Source organism: Haemaphysalis longicornis, unplaced genomic scaffold (assembly GCF_048455015.1).
Source record: "Haemaphysalis longicornis isolate Haplotype H1 unplaced genomic scaffold, Haemaphysalis longicornis Haplotype H1 scaffold_4, whole genome shotgun sequence".
Lineage (NCBI taxonomy): Eukaryota > Metazoa > Arthropoda > Arachnida > Ixodida > Ixodidae > Haemaphysalis > Haemaphysalis longicornis.
In genome coordinates this window covers 110,852,397-110,870,407 of record NW_027526361.1, presented here as the reverse complement: position 1 = coordinate 110,870,407, position 18,011 = coordinate 110,852,397, and the positions used below count along the sequence as shown (strand labels likewise).

The window sequence follows — 18,011 nt, the reverse complement described above, 5'->3', positions numbered from 1 at the left end:
TTGGTCCCAACGATGCCGTCAAAGCAGACACCCACGGTGATCTCACAGACTCTACCGAAGCCAAGAAAATCGAACACATCGACCAAGGCAAATGGGTAGTGTATTCATGCAGACGAATTGCAAAAGGATCTAGTGCGGCCAACCTCACATTGGGAGAACCTAGTGTGCTCTTGACGTAAGACTACAGCGTGATTGATTGGTTGTGGGGTTTAACGCGCCCACGCAACGTAGGCGATGAGGCGCGCCGTAGTGGAGGACACCGGGTTAATTTTGACCACCTGGGGATTTTTACCGAGCGCCGAAATTTCGTACACACAGGTGTTTTTGCTTTTCGCCTCCATCAGAAAAGCGGCCGCCGTGGCAGGGTATCAAACCCGCGTCCTCGTGCTCAGCAGCACGACGCCTTAGCCACTGGGCCACCGCAGCGGGATAAGACTACAGCGTCGATTACATCTCCACGTTATGACAGGCACACAGATACTTTATAGCCTGTGTCATTCCCGTCCACAATTGCCCTTATATAACAATGCATGAGCGTCTTTGAAACTTTTTGCTAACTAAACTGCTTGCTCGTTTGTGGTCAAGCCTTACACGAAGGCGGTATTTTGTGGTCTGCGGTTGTCAGACGCGAATAACCACACTGATTAAGGGGCCCCTAATAGAAATGTACTGATGACGCCACACGTACCACCAGATTTTAAAAAGTCTCTCTGCGCTTTGCCAGTAACGGTCCCGCCTAATCTTGACTATTTGCATTTCGTTACTGTCGTAGTTGGTAAGTCCAGGGTTGTGTCAGCCGCAGTTGCTTGTTCAGTTTGCGGGCTTCGACGCACACCAGAGCAGACTGGGCAGTAATAAAATTACAGTAAATAAATTACTTTCTGCTGTAATGAGTAATGTAATGAATTACTTTTGAGTGTCGGTAATTCAGTAATGTAATAAATTACTTGAGGCCAGTAATTTCATAGAAATTAGTCATTGCCTTCCCAATTATTTTTTACTGCGATATAGCTAGCTGTCCGCTTCTTTTACGGCATAAAAAGTTGACCAAGAAAAGCTGAACAAGTATAGTTCCAATGGTCATAGAGAGTCTCTGGGCATTGGAACTCTATGGACGCGGAGGCAACAACGCTTCGATGGGAGCTCTGCCTGCTTCCTCGTGCCTCTTCGTTCCGTTTTCATGCGTTTCAGAGTAATTTCAAAGTAATTTCATTACTTTTGAAAAGTAATAGTAATGTAATGTCATTACTTTCTGCCACCTGTAATTTCTAATATAATTTAATTACATTTTAGAAAATTCTAGGCAAATAATTAGTAATGTAATTTAATTACTTTTTGGAATTAATTTTGCTGTCTCTGCACCAGAGTAGTGCAGTAAAGCAGACGTAGAGAAATTTTAGGGACTGTACGGATAGTCTACTGTACATGATCATCAACATCATCTACAGCTCATTCACGTTCATTGCGGAACATAGGCATCACCCAGGGACCCCAAACAACTGCCGTCAGGGGATTTTTAGATCCGAAGCATCTCATGCTCCGGGCTGTGTCCCTCCATTCCTTGTTGTCCGCCATCCGCACTCTACTGCGCATGCGCGTCTCTTCAGCCCCGTGAGCGTTTGGGCTGACGTCAGCGCAGTCCAGTATAAAAAGAAACAGTTAGGCGGCGCCTGGTTTCGATCCCACGATCACGGCCGCTGGATGAGAGCGCACGCAGTGCGCCTTTCATACAGCGGCCGTGCCACGACTCTCTGGCCGCAACGGGAGGTACGCGGCGCTCTTCCCACTGCGCTACAAACCGAGACGGGAGCATGTGCTATGAACGCGCCTTATGTCCTTCACTCATTCAAACTACCTCAAGAAGCTACTGATGCAACGAAGGCACGCGAAGGCGAACGTCACCGGAAACGACTAAATTAAAACTTTAGAGGAGGATGTTGAATTCGGTAGAGCTGGGGCGGGAAGCGCCACGCGCCTTGCAGCTGAACCAGTGAAGAGGACGAAGAGGGCGGGCAGCGGGGTGGGAGCGTGAGCACGCAATAAACAAAGACGAGAACCAGGAGGTGTTCGATCAGGTAAAGTGGGTGTCGGTGTCTACACTGTCGCTACATTTCTCTGTCTCTATATGGCGGTTCACACTACGTTCCCATTCGTGCTCCGATAAATAAAACAACATAACTGCAACACAACGGAACCTACACGGAACCACCATGATGCTTCGCATCCTCCTCATGGTTCTCCACGGGAAGATGGTGTAATTTTTCTGTTCCATCCCATGCCTTCAAATTTTTGTGTTTAGTCTGTCCATCCTGTCTTTGGAGTCACCCCACTTCTTTCGCCATCCTTTGGTTGCCAGTATTTGGAATTACACGGCGTGCCAAACCTAAAATCTTAACGTCCAGTGCTAATCTGAACTGAAATATCCTATATGCGAGATTTTTCCAGCTCCATAACCCGGTTTTGTTATGCATAAATATTATCTTGGCATTCTACATCCCATGTTAAGACAGAAGGACGGAGGGGGGAGGGGGGGGGGGGTAACTGTTTACAGGCCATAATGGCAGTTTCACAAGGAACGTGCTTTGAATATCACAAGCACAGTGACACAAGGCTGCTGTGAACACCTTTATTCTATCAAGTCACCGATTTTTAATAATCTTTATTACGGAAAGGCGCGAAATTTGTCAAATAAACCACTCATAATATGCTTTTCGACTTAACCGGGCTATTATTTCATGCCATTGACAAATTTGGCAAGTTTGCAAGCGCAGCGGCAAGGAAGTTAATGTTCCCCCTTCATGGACAGGACTTTGCACGGTCCGAAAATGTCGTAAGCACTGCGCTTGCCGCTCTTTTCCTTGTGGTCTCCGATGGTCAGCTCACCACGCAGATCCGCTTGCAGCATCTGAAAAATATATGAATTAGGGTCATTAGACTAATCAGGACTGGCCGAAGGAAGGGCTTGTTGTAGATAATCGATGCGGGCTATAAAATCCAAGATTACCAACATGGTTAATAGAGCAGGAATACAATCCTGTTGCATACACTGATAAAACTTTATTGGTGTAAAGTGAAACAACGATCAGTGCAAACATCTTTGGAGGCGTACCAATTTGGGGGGAATGGCCGGATGTAGTTGCTGTTCGCAATAAATTATCCATGTACAAGAAACGTATATGATTTCCGAAGACACCCTGAACAGCGTGGTTAAAATGCAACCTTTCAAGATCACTCTCACGCTACCAATGCCAAACCTCTTTGTTAGATCAATCGACAAAATGACTGACCTAGAACAGTCGTGGTGCTGGGTTTTAATTTGTAGCGTCAAGCCACAGTGCAAGCGGCAGAAGCGTGACGCAGGCCCACGAGCACGCTCACCCGCCGGATGGCTCGCGCGCCCCTGGCATCATGATATAGAGACCCCACGGGTTCCGAATAAACCGGCCTTGCTACGTGGTCTGGCCGTGTCTCTTTCAAAGCCTCCGTGGCAAATTAATAGGCAGGACATTTCTCTCTTCAAAAGCGAATTGTTTGAGTATGCTGTGTTGCTTTCATTTGTACCATATACGGGTATGAATCAGGCAGACGTCAATTTTTTTGCTTCGCAGAAACAATTAGTTCTCCTCGCTCATTTCGCTTAAAACCGGATGTATAAGCGTTACCTTTTTCTTCTCCTCGAGCGTCCACTCTTTCTTAGAGAGGACGTAGCTCAGCTTCGTCAGAGCGGCTTCCGGGGTCATGTCAGCACCAGGAATGACGCCGGCCTGGAGCAGTTCCTAAACATTTTGAAAAAAGGAAACGGGCACGTAAACGGTAACAACCACGCAAGAAAGGGAGCAGCGCCCGCTCCCCCTCCACTACCAAAAAAAAAACCGTAGCAGCGTGATCACCAAAATGCGAGTTTTAAATTTCGTTACGTGATTTCCAATTATTTCCTTGTTCACTACTTTATTCTGAAGTTATACATCGATCAGTCATTTCCATTTACACTTTCGTAACGATTAATCGTGTTAACTTCTCCAGTTACACACTATAGTGCGAATACAATGTGCTATGCCGTCAGTTTTCTAAAGAGCAGCACTGGGTAAATGGGGTTTACACATGAAACCATCACCTCAGTTGTAATCATAATATCCCTCTCTCGCAGTTTACTGCTTTTTAAAAGAATGCTCAGCATTACGTGCATGCTTTTGTCAACTGAAGTGCCGAGTACGTGGCATTTCTCACATGTCGATACTCATCAATGAGACCTTAATCTTTTGGAATAAACCCTTTAGAAACGATTCTCCGTCTCTTCTTTCTTCTATATCATATTAGAAACCGCAAGACGTAAGCAAAGTTAGCCCCGAGACGTAAACAAAGTTCAGCCTTTGTCGTTAAGAGGGTCCTGTCAAGTAAACATCTAACTCATTCTGGTTCTGTGTATTAGAATCTTTGAATACGCGCACATATTAACCGTCCCTAAGGATTGAAAATCAGAACACACTTGCGCTTCAATGAAAAGTAGCTTATGCCTAATATGCTCTTCAAAAAGTTCAGACGTAAGACGTGCAGGCGAAAAGGAGGGCCTGGTATGGTTGATGCCATCTGTGGTAACGATAATTGCGCTCATCAGCATCTTTCTATTATTGCAAAACTCCATCTATTATCGCAAACCGGGGATATTGCCGCTGTAGATAGCATTTATCACTATTCCGTTAATGCCGCACGGAGTATCGGAAATTGAATGACACTGCTTTAGATTGTTTTCTAATGTTACGCCTTTCAGGTTGCACCCGCGAAAGCGTAGTGGGTTGAACTTAACCTTATTGATTGTTTATGAAATAATTTGAAATATGCTTGATTATTTACGAAGTTCTGAAATATCTGCGTGTGAAAATATTTCCTTTTAGGCAATGTAAACAATTAAACTAAGCTTGTTCCTTTCTCGCGTAACGCCCATTCATTCTGTAAAATCCCACCTACATTTATTATCTCTTGGCATAAAGGAAATTCGAGAAAAGAAGGTACACTAAAGTCAACCGCATGCATTGGGCTCAGACGTCGAATAACAACAGGAATTATGGCCGCAAACTTCCCAATGAAATAAACTCATACACAATTTATGAGCGTTTAAACAATATGAACGCTCTATTTCCCCTCACGTAACCTCTCTACCTCATTGTTCTCTGCTTTCCTGCACTTAGAACATAGCTTTGTAATAATACAATCATGCAAAACAGATCTTGCCACGAAGCATTCAAATGTGCGTAGCCACTCACGTTCCCCGTTGCGTAGCTTGGCATCACACCTCCTTGAATGCACTGGGAACAGTTAAGGATCAAAGCTCCACGGGCAGTTGCATTGCGGATAGCATTCATGATGTCCGTACGTGCCGTAGGTCCATTTCCAGCTCCGTAAGTCTGCAGTACGACTCCTTCTACTGGAGGATCAAGGAAGGCCTTCACCTGCAGATGATAATTTAAATTGAAGGAAGGCAAAGGTAAATTTCCAGATTAATATGGACTTTATAAAGTTGCTTTCACTGTTAAAAACAAGATGCGTGGAGAGGACAGTATTGTCTACCAAGATCATGGACGACGATACGAGCTTCAAGACAAGTCAGAAAGCATGTGAAATGGCTTCTGGACAAGCTACGCCAACTCTAAAGGAGATTCTGCGCTACGCTGAACGAAAGGCAGCTTATGACACGCATATGGTGAATTGTGAGTGGAATGCGAGAATACAGCCCGCAGGTGCACCTATTCATTGCCATCTCCCTGCACGAGCGCGCACCTTTGAAAGAAGTTACCGAAGATCAGCAACACCTCCACAACGATTCGTACGTGCCTTCTCCTACACGACCTCCAACAGGTCAAAGCCAGCCCTTGTTGATCATCCCTTCAGTCTATAAAAGCTTTCTGGGCCTATCTTTGGTGTGCACCAGCGCTCCACACCACTCTATGACGGCGTCAGCTACTAAGCCATAGCTTAGTAGCTGACGTCTACTACGTCTACTACAATTCTACAATTCAACATCGTAAAAAGTTCCCACCGAGAGGCAGAAAAAATTTCATTGGCCGCAAGACTTCTGTCAGATCCTAACTGCTGTCTTCAATTCACCGGGTCGAAGAAGAGCTGAAGAATGTTCGTTCGGATCCCGTGCACATGTTCACAGAGAGCTCCCTGGACGCTCTGTATGTTCCTTGTCGGCGGGAGAAATAGCCAGAGTTCTCACGAAGCCATGGTGGCGAGGTATGTGGCAAGCGATTGTGTGATTCATTCCCAACAAGAATTGGGGATATACAGAAAAACAGAACAGGTGAAAGCTTGTAAAAATAGCTCCACTTTTAAAACCTGGGAAAGCGACGACCAGTTATGCATCCTTCCAGCCTGTCTGCTTGCTTAGCCGCATCGGAAAGCTAATGGAGAAGATGATACATACCAGGATGACATGGGTTCTCGGGAGCAGGAAGGCGTATCCCCAGTAAATATATTGTTTCCGTCAGGACAGATAAGCGATAGACTACGTCACTGCTCTAGTGTCCTTACTCGAAGGACAACTTTGATTCGGTCCTCCACACAGCTATTCTTGCCCCTATTGACGGCAGGTTTTGGGGGTAGGAAATATATACATATATATATTCATATATATTCATATATATATATATATATACATACATATACATACATACATACACACACACACACACACACATATATATATATATATATATATATATATATATATATATATATATATATATATATATATATATATATATATATATATATATATATATATATATATATATATATATATATATATATATAGCGCACTACCTCAACCGACGACACCTTTGACGGCCCAACTTCTCAATACACCGTACAAAAGGGTGTACCACACGGTGCAGTACTAAAACCGCTGTTGTTCAATCTGACCGTCCTTAAACTCAAGAGAATCCTGGCGCGTGAAGTGAAAATCACCCTGTACGCAGATGATGTTTGTCTAGTGTGCCTCTCGTTCACGACGAAGTACACAGCAGCATTTACAGAAAGCCCTATACAACATCAACCATGATGGCATACACATGGGAATGTAGGGATAGCTATGCATTGATACTAGGCGGGCCCATATTTTCCTATGCACAAGTTCACAAATTTCCAGGATTTTTATTTGACCGCATAATGACCTGGTCACCCGAGGTCAAACGGATACGGAGCCGCATTTTTTATGCCAATTAGGCTTCTAAATGTTTTGCAGGTTGTGGGGGGCGCCTTGGCGCGATGCCTTCTGGACTGGAAGGTGTTGCTCGGAACGCTTCGGCGCCCCTCGCCGCGAGCCGTCTCCTCGTACCCTCTCCGCCGCCGAACGCCCACCGGCCGCGCGACCTGGGGGCGCCGGCGCCCGAGAGATGGCGCTGGCGGACTCAGAGTTCTAGATATAGTTTATAGTCCTGTAGATAAGTGACGGCTAGGGTGCCAAAGGTGTGCCCACCCGATACAAAGGGGATAGCCACATCATCATCATCATCATCATCAGCGGAAAGTGATGTGAAGGAGTGGGCGGTGGTGTGGAAGAACCGCGCGCGGGACTGCGACTCGGGACGCTGGGAGTTTGTGTGCTGGTGTCTGTGTGTGTATGCCCGGACGGGCGACAGCGAGGTGGAGGATGTAAGTAAAGAGTTCTTTCACGCAACCACAGTCTGCCTCATTCCTTGGCATGCCGTTGAGAGCACGCCCACAAGGTCCACCCTTTGGCAGTGATTGCCACTTAATGGTTATGTTGCACAAGAGCTATGTGGATGGAGTGCTACGTTACAGCCTCCCTATCTTACATAAAGTATGTGAGACAAGCAAGAAAAGGCTTAAGACGGCAAGATATAATAACCTTCGCACGTTTCTTGGGCTTCGGAAAGGATCTTCGAGTGTTTGAATTGTTGCAAACGTACGTTGTGTGCCTTTTGAAGTACTTAGACCGCAGCAGACTCTTCGAGTGCACTTCAGGCATCGACTACACGCAAGAAATCACTTCCTAAGTCGTATCGCCTCCAAGAGCAGTAGCTCTATATTCGCCCAAATGATTTATAGATACCGCTGTCTTTTCAACACAGCCCTCGCAAATAATGCCACCGCGTTTCGCTCTTTGCAACCTTGAGAGGGGGAGTGAGCTTTTCATTAGAGGAAAGGGGAGAAGTCTGGGGGCTTCTGCCCTAGCCTAGCCTTTAATGAGCTTCGCTCCTAGCCCAGCTCTATCCCAGCTTTATCTTTGGCATTTTCTTTCTGCATTTCTAATCCTCGCCAGAGGAATATGTAGACGAATGTAAATGCCGCTAACCTCTCTGCTTCTTCAGTAATGAGACGTATCTCTCTCTCTCTCTCTCTCTCTCTCTCTCTATCTCTCTCTCTCTCTCTCTCTCATTGCTGAACAGTTCTAAAATATCGAACCATCTGCGGGGTCTAGAGTAATGACAAGAATGTACTCATAGAGGTTATTCTACTAAACAGGCTCACAAAATATAATTGCTTGTTACTGCGCGAAACTGTGTTAATTAAGCACTGTGGACACAGAAATTGCGCACACCTAGTGAACCATGGCTTCGTGTAGCGCGAAAAGACCCGACAAAGGGCACAGGGAGGCGACGGGCACGAGCTCTAACTTGCAACTAAGGTTTACTGAAAAAAAGCGTGAATTAAAACACTAGGGCTGGACATTAGCGTGAAGAAACAAAGATAGAAAAGAACAGAATAGAATGAAGGCATGATAAAATTTGCACACAAGATTATTCGCACAACGCTTGTGCCCGTCGCATTCCTGTATCCTCCATCGGGTTTTTTTTGCGCAGTACGAAGTGATGGATTACCAACTAGCCCAAAGCCAAACTCTGCTAGTTAACCAGCCGTATTTGTAGCGGCAGAGGTGTCGTTCAGGCGTAACAATGTCAGCCACATTGTCAAGGCTACAACTGCTTGATTCAATAACTACAACGACCATGACGACAGCTGCAAGAACAGAGACAGCACCAAAAACAAGGACAAAATACAAACTGTGCCGAGCTAGGTGCTCTCCAATAGCTCCCTACAACCATTTTTTGTACCCATCTTTAATAAAATCTTGCGTAGATGGGAAGAGGAAGAAGAAACCGTTTATTTATTGCTTGAATGGGAGTACGCACGACAGTGTATCATCCACAGCAGATTTTTTTAGTTTTGCTGATCACTGCGCGGCTGGCGTTGCCACTTTTTTGGAAACCGGGTGTTCTCCTTCCACATAGAAAAACTTTGAACGTAATAGTAGTTTTCTTTGCCACCTCATATACCGGTTAATATCCCGTTGGAATCACATTTTTCGATGCGGTGCTGTAATTGCCATGATGTTCCAGTTTGGGTTCAGCTAACTACCCCGCTTTCGGAAAGATTTATTTTATTTTCCCTTCGCCACTTCTTTTACTTCGTCTCTTCGCGGTTGTTGCTATTGCAGTGCTAAGTAACCTACCTACTCTATAGCGTCTGGTTTCCGTGGAGGGTAACTAAACAAATAATGTACAGCGCACTTTCCATTCGATTTGTTAACGTAGAACAGAGAATTGTAATCACCAAGCCGGCAGATGTACGGTGTAGTACAATTTAAAATGACCGGCCTCTGGCAGGGGCCAGTGCTGTTGAAAGTGTCCTAGTTTGAAAGGTGAAACTTACCACCTCAAGGCTGATGCTGGGGAAAAGACGCAGAAGGCCCACTTGTTTGTTCAGAGTTGTATGAACGGTCAATTCTTTTTCAGCATGACCAGGCCGTACCAGCGGCCAGTTTACTGCAAAAGACAGGGTTATTTGCACATTCCCGATTGCTGTAGGTTGGCGCATGTTTGTCAAAACACTCTCACATTGATTGTGGTTCTGATGCTCGAGAAATTTCTGTGCCTGAAACGTTCTCTCCTACATCTTTTATTCCGGGAAACACTGCAACAGAGGCGACACCTCTTCAGCAAATATTGTGACCCACATTGTTCTGGCGCAAGTGGAGCTCTTAAAAAACTTTGCGCACTACTTTGAACGCTTGGACTCTGCGCAGCACGAAATTGTTGAGAACATTGCACAGATGTTTGCCGCCCTAAATCTGGGTTTAGATGTTTTTAAATCGTCAGAATTTGGAAACAGGCAAAAATTGTTTAACATACAACTTCATTTAAGCTTCTGCATGCTTTAGTGTCGCGACACAACATCCACGAGGCATTTTCCCCCGGCTGACTGTGCTCAGAACTATTTTTTTTCATGAGGGAGCCCCTTTGCCTCAAGGTGCCTCGTCTGCTTACCTCCCGAGGTAACGTCTAAGAAGTCAATGGCGCCATCTATACACAGGTTCAGAAACTGCAACAGACTGTGGGTATTGATGTTCTGCATTTAAGGACAAAGTTGGCTTTTAAGGACAAAATTTCATCCCCGAAATCAGCAGCAGCCACAAGAAACTCTCCAGAGCACCGTGCGGACTTGCTGTGGGACGACCACTGACTGTGCTTGGCGTTCGCAGTCCTACAAAGCTTAAACAATAGCATTACGGTGTACATGTAAGGTGAAAAAGTGAAATGAAGCGATAACTTTAGGAACAGCATTATAGCCTCATTACCAAAATTGTATTGATTATCATGTTCCCAACGTATTCTCTTGTGCCAAAATTTTCTGCCGTTACCCATCCATCGAGATATCTGTCTTTTCCTGCTGATCGCAACGTCCCACGCCAGCGATTATGTATCTCAAATGCCCTACCAGTTTCAAGTCTTGGGATAGTTGGACTGGCCAGCTCAAAAATTGCCCGAAATATGTTTTATTCATCCACATCTATATTTAACAACCTAGACCGAAGAAGAACTTCCATGCGCACGTGTTTTCAAAAATTCTCCGTTCTTCCGCATTTATCTTTACCTATACAATTATGTCCTGAGCGGAGTTCTGAAAACATTGTTCGGAATACTCTGTATAACCTGGCCACAAAACGTGAGGTTGTGACATTTGTTGCAGTGCTTTCTTTTTCCGGACAGTTGAATCCTGTCATGAATATGTAGCCAAAAACGTTCGGTGAAGCGTAGGGGTCAAAAGTGAGCCGTACACATCCCGGCTGAAGCGGCAAAGGCGAATCTGAAGGCAGCTGTCTAATATGTCTCCTTTGGATTACTGCTGGAAGTTAGCAATGACTAATCTGGACATCTGCGTCAGTTATAGGCGCGAAACATGCGTGAGGCAAAAAACTTCTGTATTTTTGCAGCAAAACATTTGCTTTTATGTATCGGCTCAAAACCTCCGTTTTATGTGCAATAATGTACTGTTACACAATGTATTTAGACTCCTACTTAGGTAGAAATACTAGAAAATTGGGTACCAATTTTCTACCTAACTGGTGTTTCTGATTCTAATTCTAATTAGAATTCTAATTCTAATTCCAAGAAAAATGATAACAGTTTTCTTAAGAGTTTACGAGGCAAGCCAATAGAGTAACAAATATCAAAAGATGTTGAGGCCCAATGGTAAGCAAATTGAACGTACTTTCAACGTTGATGCCTACAGTCACAAGAGAAGGAATGTTGACTGAGCCGAAGGCATCCAGGTGTGCGGCGCTGAACTTGCTGACCCGGTTTCCACGAAACAGCTCGTTGTGAAACATCAGCGTCACCTGGGGAGGAAATACGCCGCCACGCTTCAAGTAATCATCGTGCCATGCAGTGCTGTGGGGAAGAAACCTTCCCAAGACGGGTAATTCATTGCAAAACGCGTGTTGAAGGGAGCTTATCCCACCAACACGGAATTGGACAGCTCATTCGTGGTTAGAATTGACGGCTTCATTTATCTGTGTCCTAGGCATGCTATATCTTGATGGCAAAGCAAAACGTCGGAGTGAGGATTTGGAATTAAAGATGATATGTCAATGGGGTATATTAAGCTTATTGTGGATACGTCCGAAGCACTTACAGGTCTCCAGTTAAATTGTCCTTGCTAAGTCCGCTGCTTAAGTCAGCTGAACTTGCTCTTATTACTCCGTTTAAAGTACTGTGCAATGTTTATTTTAAACATACCCCGGATGAGCAGCTTATCCACCAAACGGTACGCAACACACCATTTGTAGTTTTGTCGTGCTTGTTTTTATGCATATATTACCGTGATAAACGATAAGTATACCAATTAATTTACAGATTGAAGGACCGCCTACCTCATGAGCTCGATATTATCCAGCCCAGAGCACTGTGAAAATATCTCAACTTTAAAGAAAATATTTCATTTGCGACGCCGACCTTCACCTGGGCGGTAGATTTTGATGTTAATGGAAGTGGGTAAAACCTGAGTCATCGAAAAATTCTTGTAATTTCGCAGGTGTTGGACTAGTGTTCACCGGAAAACGTTAACGTTGCCAGCGGTTATAGATACTGTATAACAGCCGTACTTTTTTCCTTAGAATTAGCCAAACAAACACGTTAAAGATTTCCCGAGATTATTTCAGAGCTGTTTCCACATAAAATATTATAATTGGGTGTCACTGAACTGACACACTTTAAATTTAGCCTGTTCATCTCTTCCTGAAGAGACGCATAACACAGCCACCAAGGTATCGTATTGGAAGAGCATTCGACATGGAATAAGAAGCCGTGGTTCGGTCACAACAATCGACGCATGTTTTCCGCCATTGGCGTTCAGAACACAACACACAAGAAACACGTAAATTCAGCGACGAAATTATAATTTAAGAAACAGCACACCATATACATATATATATATATATATATATATATATATATATATATATATATATATATATATATATATATATATATATATATATATATATATATATATATATATATATATATATATATATATATATATAAATACACATATAATATACATATAGATATATATATACATATATATATATATATATATATATATAGCCTCAGCCAACATACTGAATTTTGTGTTTGGTAACTGCCCTGTACACGTCATCGTCGACGTCACGAAACAGACGACGCAGCGAGAGAATAGAAATTTTGGCTTCGTTGTTTTATTCCTTAGTGAATAAATCATCGTTTGCTGCGTGACGAGCGCTAAGGGTACTATAAATCACTAAAAGTAAAACAGACCCGTATTTTGTCTTCATGGCCCTTTTAACAAAATGGTCACATCGACGCATGAACCTCCCACCGGTTCTCACCTCTGGTATAACGTAATTTCCAGCTATAATCAAGGAGTTCAGGAAATTTCCCAAGCCGTCGCTCCTGGGCTCAAAAATTGGAATCTGCGCAGAAAAACATACAGGTAGATAACACCTCCTTTACCGAGCGTATACTTTAATTTTTCTATAGGCAAAGTGTATCAGAGGTCTCCAAATGCAACGTCTATGTGAAGTGTGGCAAGTAGCTTTTGTCAAGATAATTATAAAAATATTCTCCTGGTAGAGCCGTCGGGATGTTAAAATCTTTTGAATGATGACTGTTAAGTAATGTTTAGTTAATACTTACCCCTCCGTTCCCCAGAAAATCGCCCTTAATGTAAGGTTTCCCTTATGACAAATGAAGGTAAAAAACACATGCTGAAATCGTCTCACTTTTGAAGTGGCATGTTTCCTTTCTAGGCTGAGCGGAAAGCTCGGTCCGTTTACGTGGAACACAAGCCAGTGCCTCCGCCGAACTAACAAGAGAGGCGTACAGCATTGCCTTTTATGCGCCTCAAATATTGGCACGAACTGTTATCGTCCTCTTATCTTATGCTGAGCCTCAGGGTTTTCTCTTTAATCTTGTTTGATAGGAAAAGGGTCTCACCCTGTCGTCACTACAATAGAGTGTTGTTCGCAGATCACGAAAGTTTCCTATTGAATTCGATGCTACTGGAAGGAAGAGCGTTGCGAGATAAAGCATGTTCCGGCCAACAGTGAATTTGTAGTATGCGCTGGATCCTCTGGGGGGTCACCATTCATTTTTTGTCATTTTGATTTCTGGACCCGTGTCCTTTATAACCAGGCACAAAAATCTGAATTTATCCATTTCGTCCCCAAAATGGCCGTCCGTAGTGTGGACGGCGGATTTCTGTATTAACGGAACAGAATTGTGTGGCGAGAGACCGATAGCCAGAAATTTCGTCCATAATACGGGGTGTTTATATAAATCGGGTTCACACTAATGTCACATGACCGTAAAAACAAGGGCTAGCATCTGTGAAACAAAAACATATTACATCGTGAAAATCTTAGCCTTAAATTCTAGATATACGATATTCTACTGGAAGTTTTCGTCTAATAGCAGCTCTATCTTCGGGAAACATTTTGTCAGAGTAACTCATCAATTCAAGACACTCAGCAGGGTGAGACTTCTCAAAAGACTGTACACAGTGGGAACAGGGATCTTTGTATTGACATGAACGTCTCAAAAGTAAATGGGAATGAGTTAGAAGGGTGCTGAAAAGAATTTTTCCCACTGCGATGAAGGTTCAAGAATGTTGTCTTTTTTCAGCGACGAATTTTGAAGAGATATGTCTTTATATCGCTATCCAGCTTAAAGAAGTCAGATGCCTTCCCTTAGGCTTGTAAATACATACTACCTGCCATTGCCGTTGGACGTTGTCCCCAAAAAACAAAATACAAAGTAGTAGAAGTGATTGAGACATTTTCTGGTGCACCAGGACAGGACGTGGCTGGTAGGCAAAATGGGCTGTCTAGTAGCCGCCAAGTTGTTGTCTGCCTTCCTTGAAGTCGGTTATACCTGCCACATATGTATTGTAATTCTCGAATTCACAATGTTTGTTGAAACGGTGATTTAACATCTGCATATAATTTTCTGTTAGCCAAACAAAACTGAGTGGGCATCTTAACGTATTCCCAGACTCCTTTTTGTCTTGTTTTCACATACCTGGGAACCGGTGACAACGACTGATTTTCCCAAGGACTCCAGAAGAAAGGACAGCGCCGAAGAAGTGTAGGCCATGGTGTCAGTTCCGTGAAGAATGATAAAACCGTCATAGTCATCGTAATGCTCCTGAAGGAAGGAGAAAAATATCGTACGTGGTGTCATCAGAATTTTTTTCACCTGTTTGGGATTGTGCTCTCGAAATAAATATATAAAATTGTGAAATCGAGATACTATAAGGTGAAAAAGATATCGGGCAAAATCCGTTGCCTGCACAGGAGGGACCAGTAGAAGCAGAAAACTCTCATCTCAGAAGAATTTGAAAATTGCAGCTGACGCATCTGTGGGTGAACGGATGTTTCGATGTGCCACAGGTGAGAGATAGGTCCATTTGAACAGACTATACTCTAGAAGGAGGACAAGTGGTGGGATGGGGATGCATTCACGCTTTTTAGTAATATTTGATGATTGGCGAGAGTATATTCAGCCAAGCACAATTTATTTATTTATTTGAATACATTATAAGTGAACTGTCTACCACTCCTACATCTAAAACTAGAAGTCATTCATTTATAGGCAGATTTATAAAGCTGATCCTGGGTTTTTGCTGACCGTTGTGATACCTAATCATAGTACTTCAATCTTTTCAGTTGAACATAGAACCTGTGCCCCTGAATATAACCAACATTTAACTGTCACTAAAGACACTGTTACTTTTCCACGAATGCTGAAGAGGTAATTATTCGAATGTAATATTATACTTTGAGGTAATAAATTGGGGCATTTTCAGTTAAAAATGGAATGTTAATAGTCTGTTAATAGTCTGAAGGATTCTTGAAAAAGACAAAGTGATGTAGAAAATGAAGTATATACGAAATAGAAATCATCCAGCCCTCCGTCTAACGACGGCGATGGTTGTACGTGAAGGTATTAGGGGCGAAGCCCCTGAGGGGCTCGGGCTGTCGGCGTCTCATGTCGCCGTTGTAACCGTCATCTTATGCAGTCACGGTACTAAAACACCAGGAAACTCGTTCACACCTCGTGCTAGAACGTAACGCGTACAAAAAAAACACCGGGACACTCGTTTACGTATCGCGCCTTAACGCTCCGTACTGCGTACTAAAAAAAACGCCAGAACACTCGTTTACGCCTCGCGCTAGATCGCTTCGTGCTTCAAAGACACGAGACTTTCATAGTAAAGCTGTATACCTGTACCCCCAAACGGTTTCATCTCCGTTTGCAAAGACGCCAAAGCGCCAAGAATACACTTTACACTACATGCTTCGCCCCTCGCCAGGTTTCGCGTTAGTGGAGATCGCTGGGGGTTTTTTGTAAGGGATTTCTTGGTTGTCGTCCGAGTTTGGAATTTTACTCACGGATGGTTTGTACCTTCACTCCTTGACGTTTGACTTTGACACGCTCGCAGTTTGTACTTTTGATAACAGAAGTTTGACTTTGACCCTTAGCCATTTGATTTCCCATTAAGAAAGCATCGCACCATGGCTAGACGGAAGGTTGCATGATTCTTCTGTCTATTATGGACGTCCATGTATACCTCTCCAAATTCGAACTGCTTCGACCGTGTTAGGATGGCGCAGTCGGATAGACGTCGGCTTTATGAAGCAAGGAACCGAGGCTTGATTCTAATCACGGGAAGTGGTATTTCTTAATGTTCGCCCACGATCATCATCATTGACAGAGAAAGTTGGATTTTCTGCAGTGTGTTTTCGACGCGACATACTCCATGAGTGAGACGTAGAAAGCTTCGCTTTATTAATATATATAAACAGCTACCAAAATGTACTTCAGTGGCTTACGTTTAGCGCTCTATTGTCCCAAATACGGGGTGATAAACATTGCATATTAGTTTTGTTTTAATAAGGCCCCCAACAAAACATTTGGACAACGCTTAGGCTTTGCCTTTAAGCGTGAAATTCAATGGCATTATTAAGCACATTTAACATCAAACTACCGTTCACTTGCCACAATCCTGATTCACACACCCCCCTGCAAGCGATTCAAACTTTCCACTCTCATTTGTACGTCATCTGTAGGAGCAACGTCTAACGATTCGGGGGTTTCATTGTCAGCTGCAGGCCGATGCTAATATATATTTTGGCTCATGCAGATTGTTCGCTTACGGTCAACATCCCTGAATACGTGAACTTAATCTCCGACTCACGGTCATCAACACTACGCGTTGAAATTCATATCTGCTTACGGCCTTCACAAGGCATCGTCTAAGCTGTTATCACCATGACTTAGTACTGTCTAAAAAAAGAATCTCAAAATGTGCGCGTGGTGACAGATGACTTACCATAGTCATCTCTTAGCAGCGATATCGTGACAATTAGCTGCTACTAATAGTAAATAACATTGTTCATCTCTAAAAACGTTAACAGGATGAGGGAAGCGACCCTGATTCCAATGTGGGGTGGATTAGAGGCATGCGACGCGTTCTTCTTACTTGACGACAAAGGTCACAGTGTCCTCATGTCTAAAAGAGCACTGTCATTCTTCCGGGTGAGGGCCTGGACCGAAATTTATTTTCTTGGGACAAACAGATTGTGTCCCCTTCTCCCCAGGTTAGTTAAGGCTAGGTTAGCTCAAAGGGCGCGTGTTTTAGAGTATGTGCACGAATGACCCGTAATTATCACCTAGGCCTTTTGTACCTTACTCACACAGTTCCGACAAAACGTAGGCCCTGATTACAGAATTTACCTTCTGAGAAAGTTGCTGCGGAAACCCTTCCGCGAGCTAACGTGCATTCAGGTTGCTATCGACTCGCAAAAAGCTTTCGACACGGTATCTCACGATGTGGTCCCCGATGCCTTTGCAGAGCTCCACCAGCATTCTGTTCTCCTTCTAGTTACCTCTACAGCTTGACAGTTTAATTTTTATGTAATTCCTTTACAACATAGAACATCGGGAGGCCGAGTGGTTCACAGATATGAATTGGATTGATGCGCTTACATTCAAATACCCTTTGCGGATTCGCTTCTATTTCATTTCCTCAGAAAACACATGTCTAGTCATTTTGAGTCTCCTTCCGCACAAAGCTTTTGCTTCTCAGGCAACCTTCTCTAACATTAAAAAGCGAGGAACTGCCTATCACTGAAAATAGATTTCTCTGCCTCGTACATCTTCAGGGGG

The 18,011-nt window shown here is 43.6% G+C and overlaps 1 protein-coding gene across 1 annotated transcript in view; it reads right to left on the bottom strand.

Moving 5' to 3' along the window:
• Window positions 1-2,612: 2,612 nt before the first annotated feature.
• Window positions 2,613-18,011, bottom strand: part of LOC144180488 (L-asparaginase 1-like) — a 39,712-nt gene continuing 24,313 nt past the window's right edge. The window contains exons 5-11 of the mRNA XM_077708827.1: window positions 14,862-14,987; window positions 13,172-13,255; window positions 11,515-11,641; window positions 9,676-9,788; window positions 5,262-5,447; window positions 3,663-3,776; window positions 2,613-2,905 (exon numbers count right to left, since the gene is read on the bottom strand). Of these exons, the coding sequence (XP_077564953.1) occupies window positions 2,783-2,905; window positions 3,663-3,776; window positions 5,262-5,447; window positions 9,676-9,788; window positions 11,515-11,641; window positions 13,172-13,255; window positions 14,862-14,987 (873 nt within the window). The 3' untranslated portion in view covers window positions 2,613-2,782. The remainder of the gene's footprint in view (window positions 2,906-3,662; window positions 3,777-5,261; window positions 5,448-9,675; window positions 9,789-11,514; window positions 11,642-13,171; window positions 13,256-14,861; window positions 14,988-18,011) is intronic.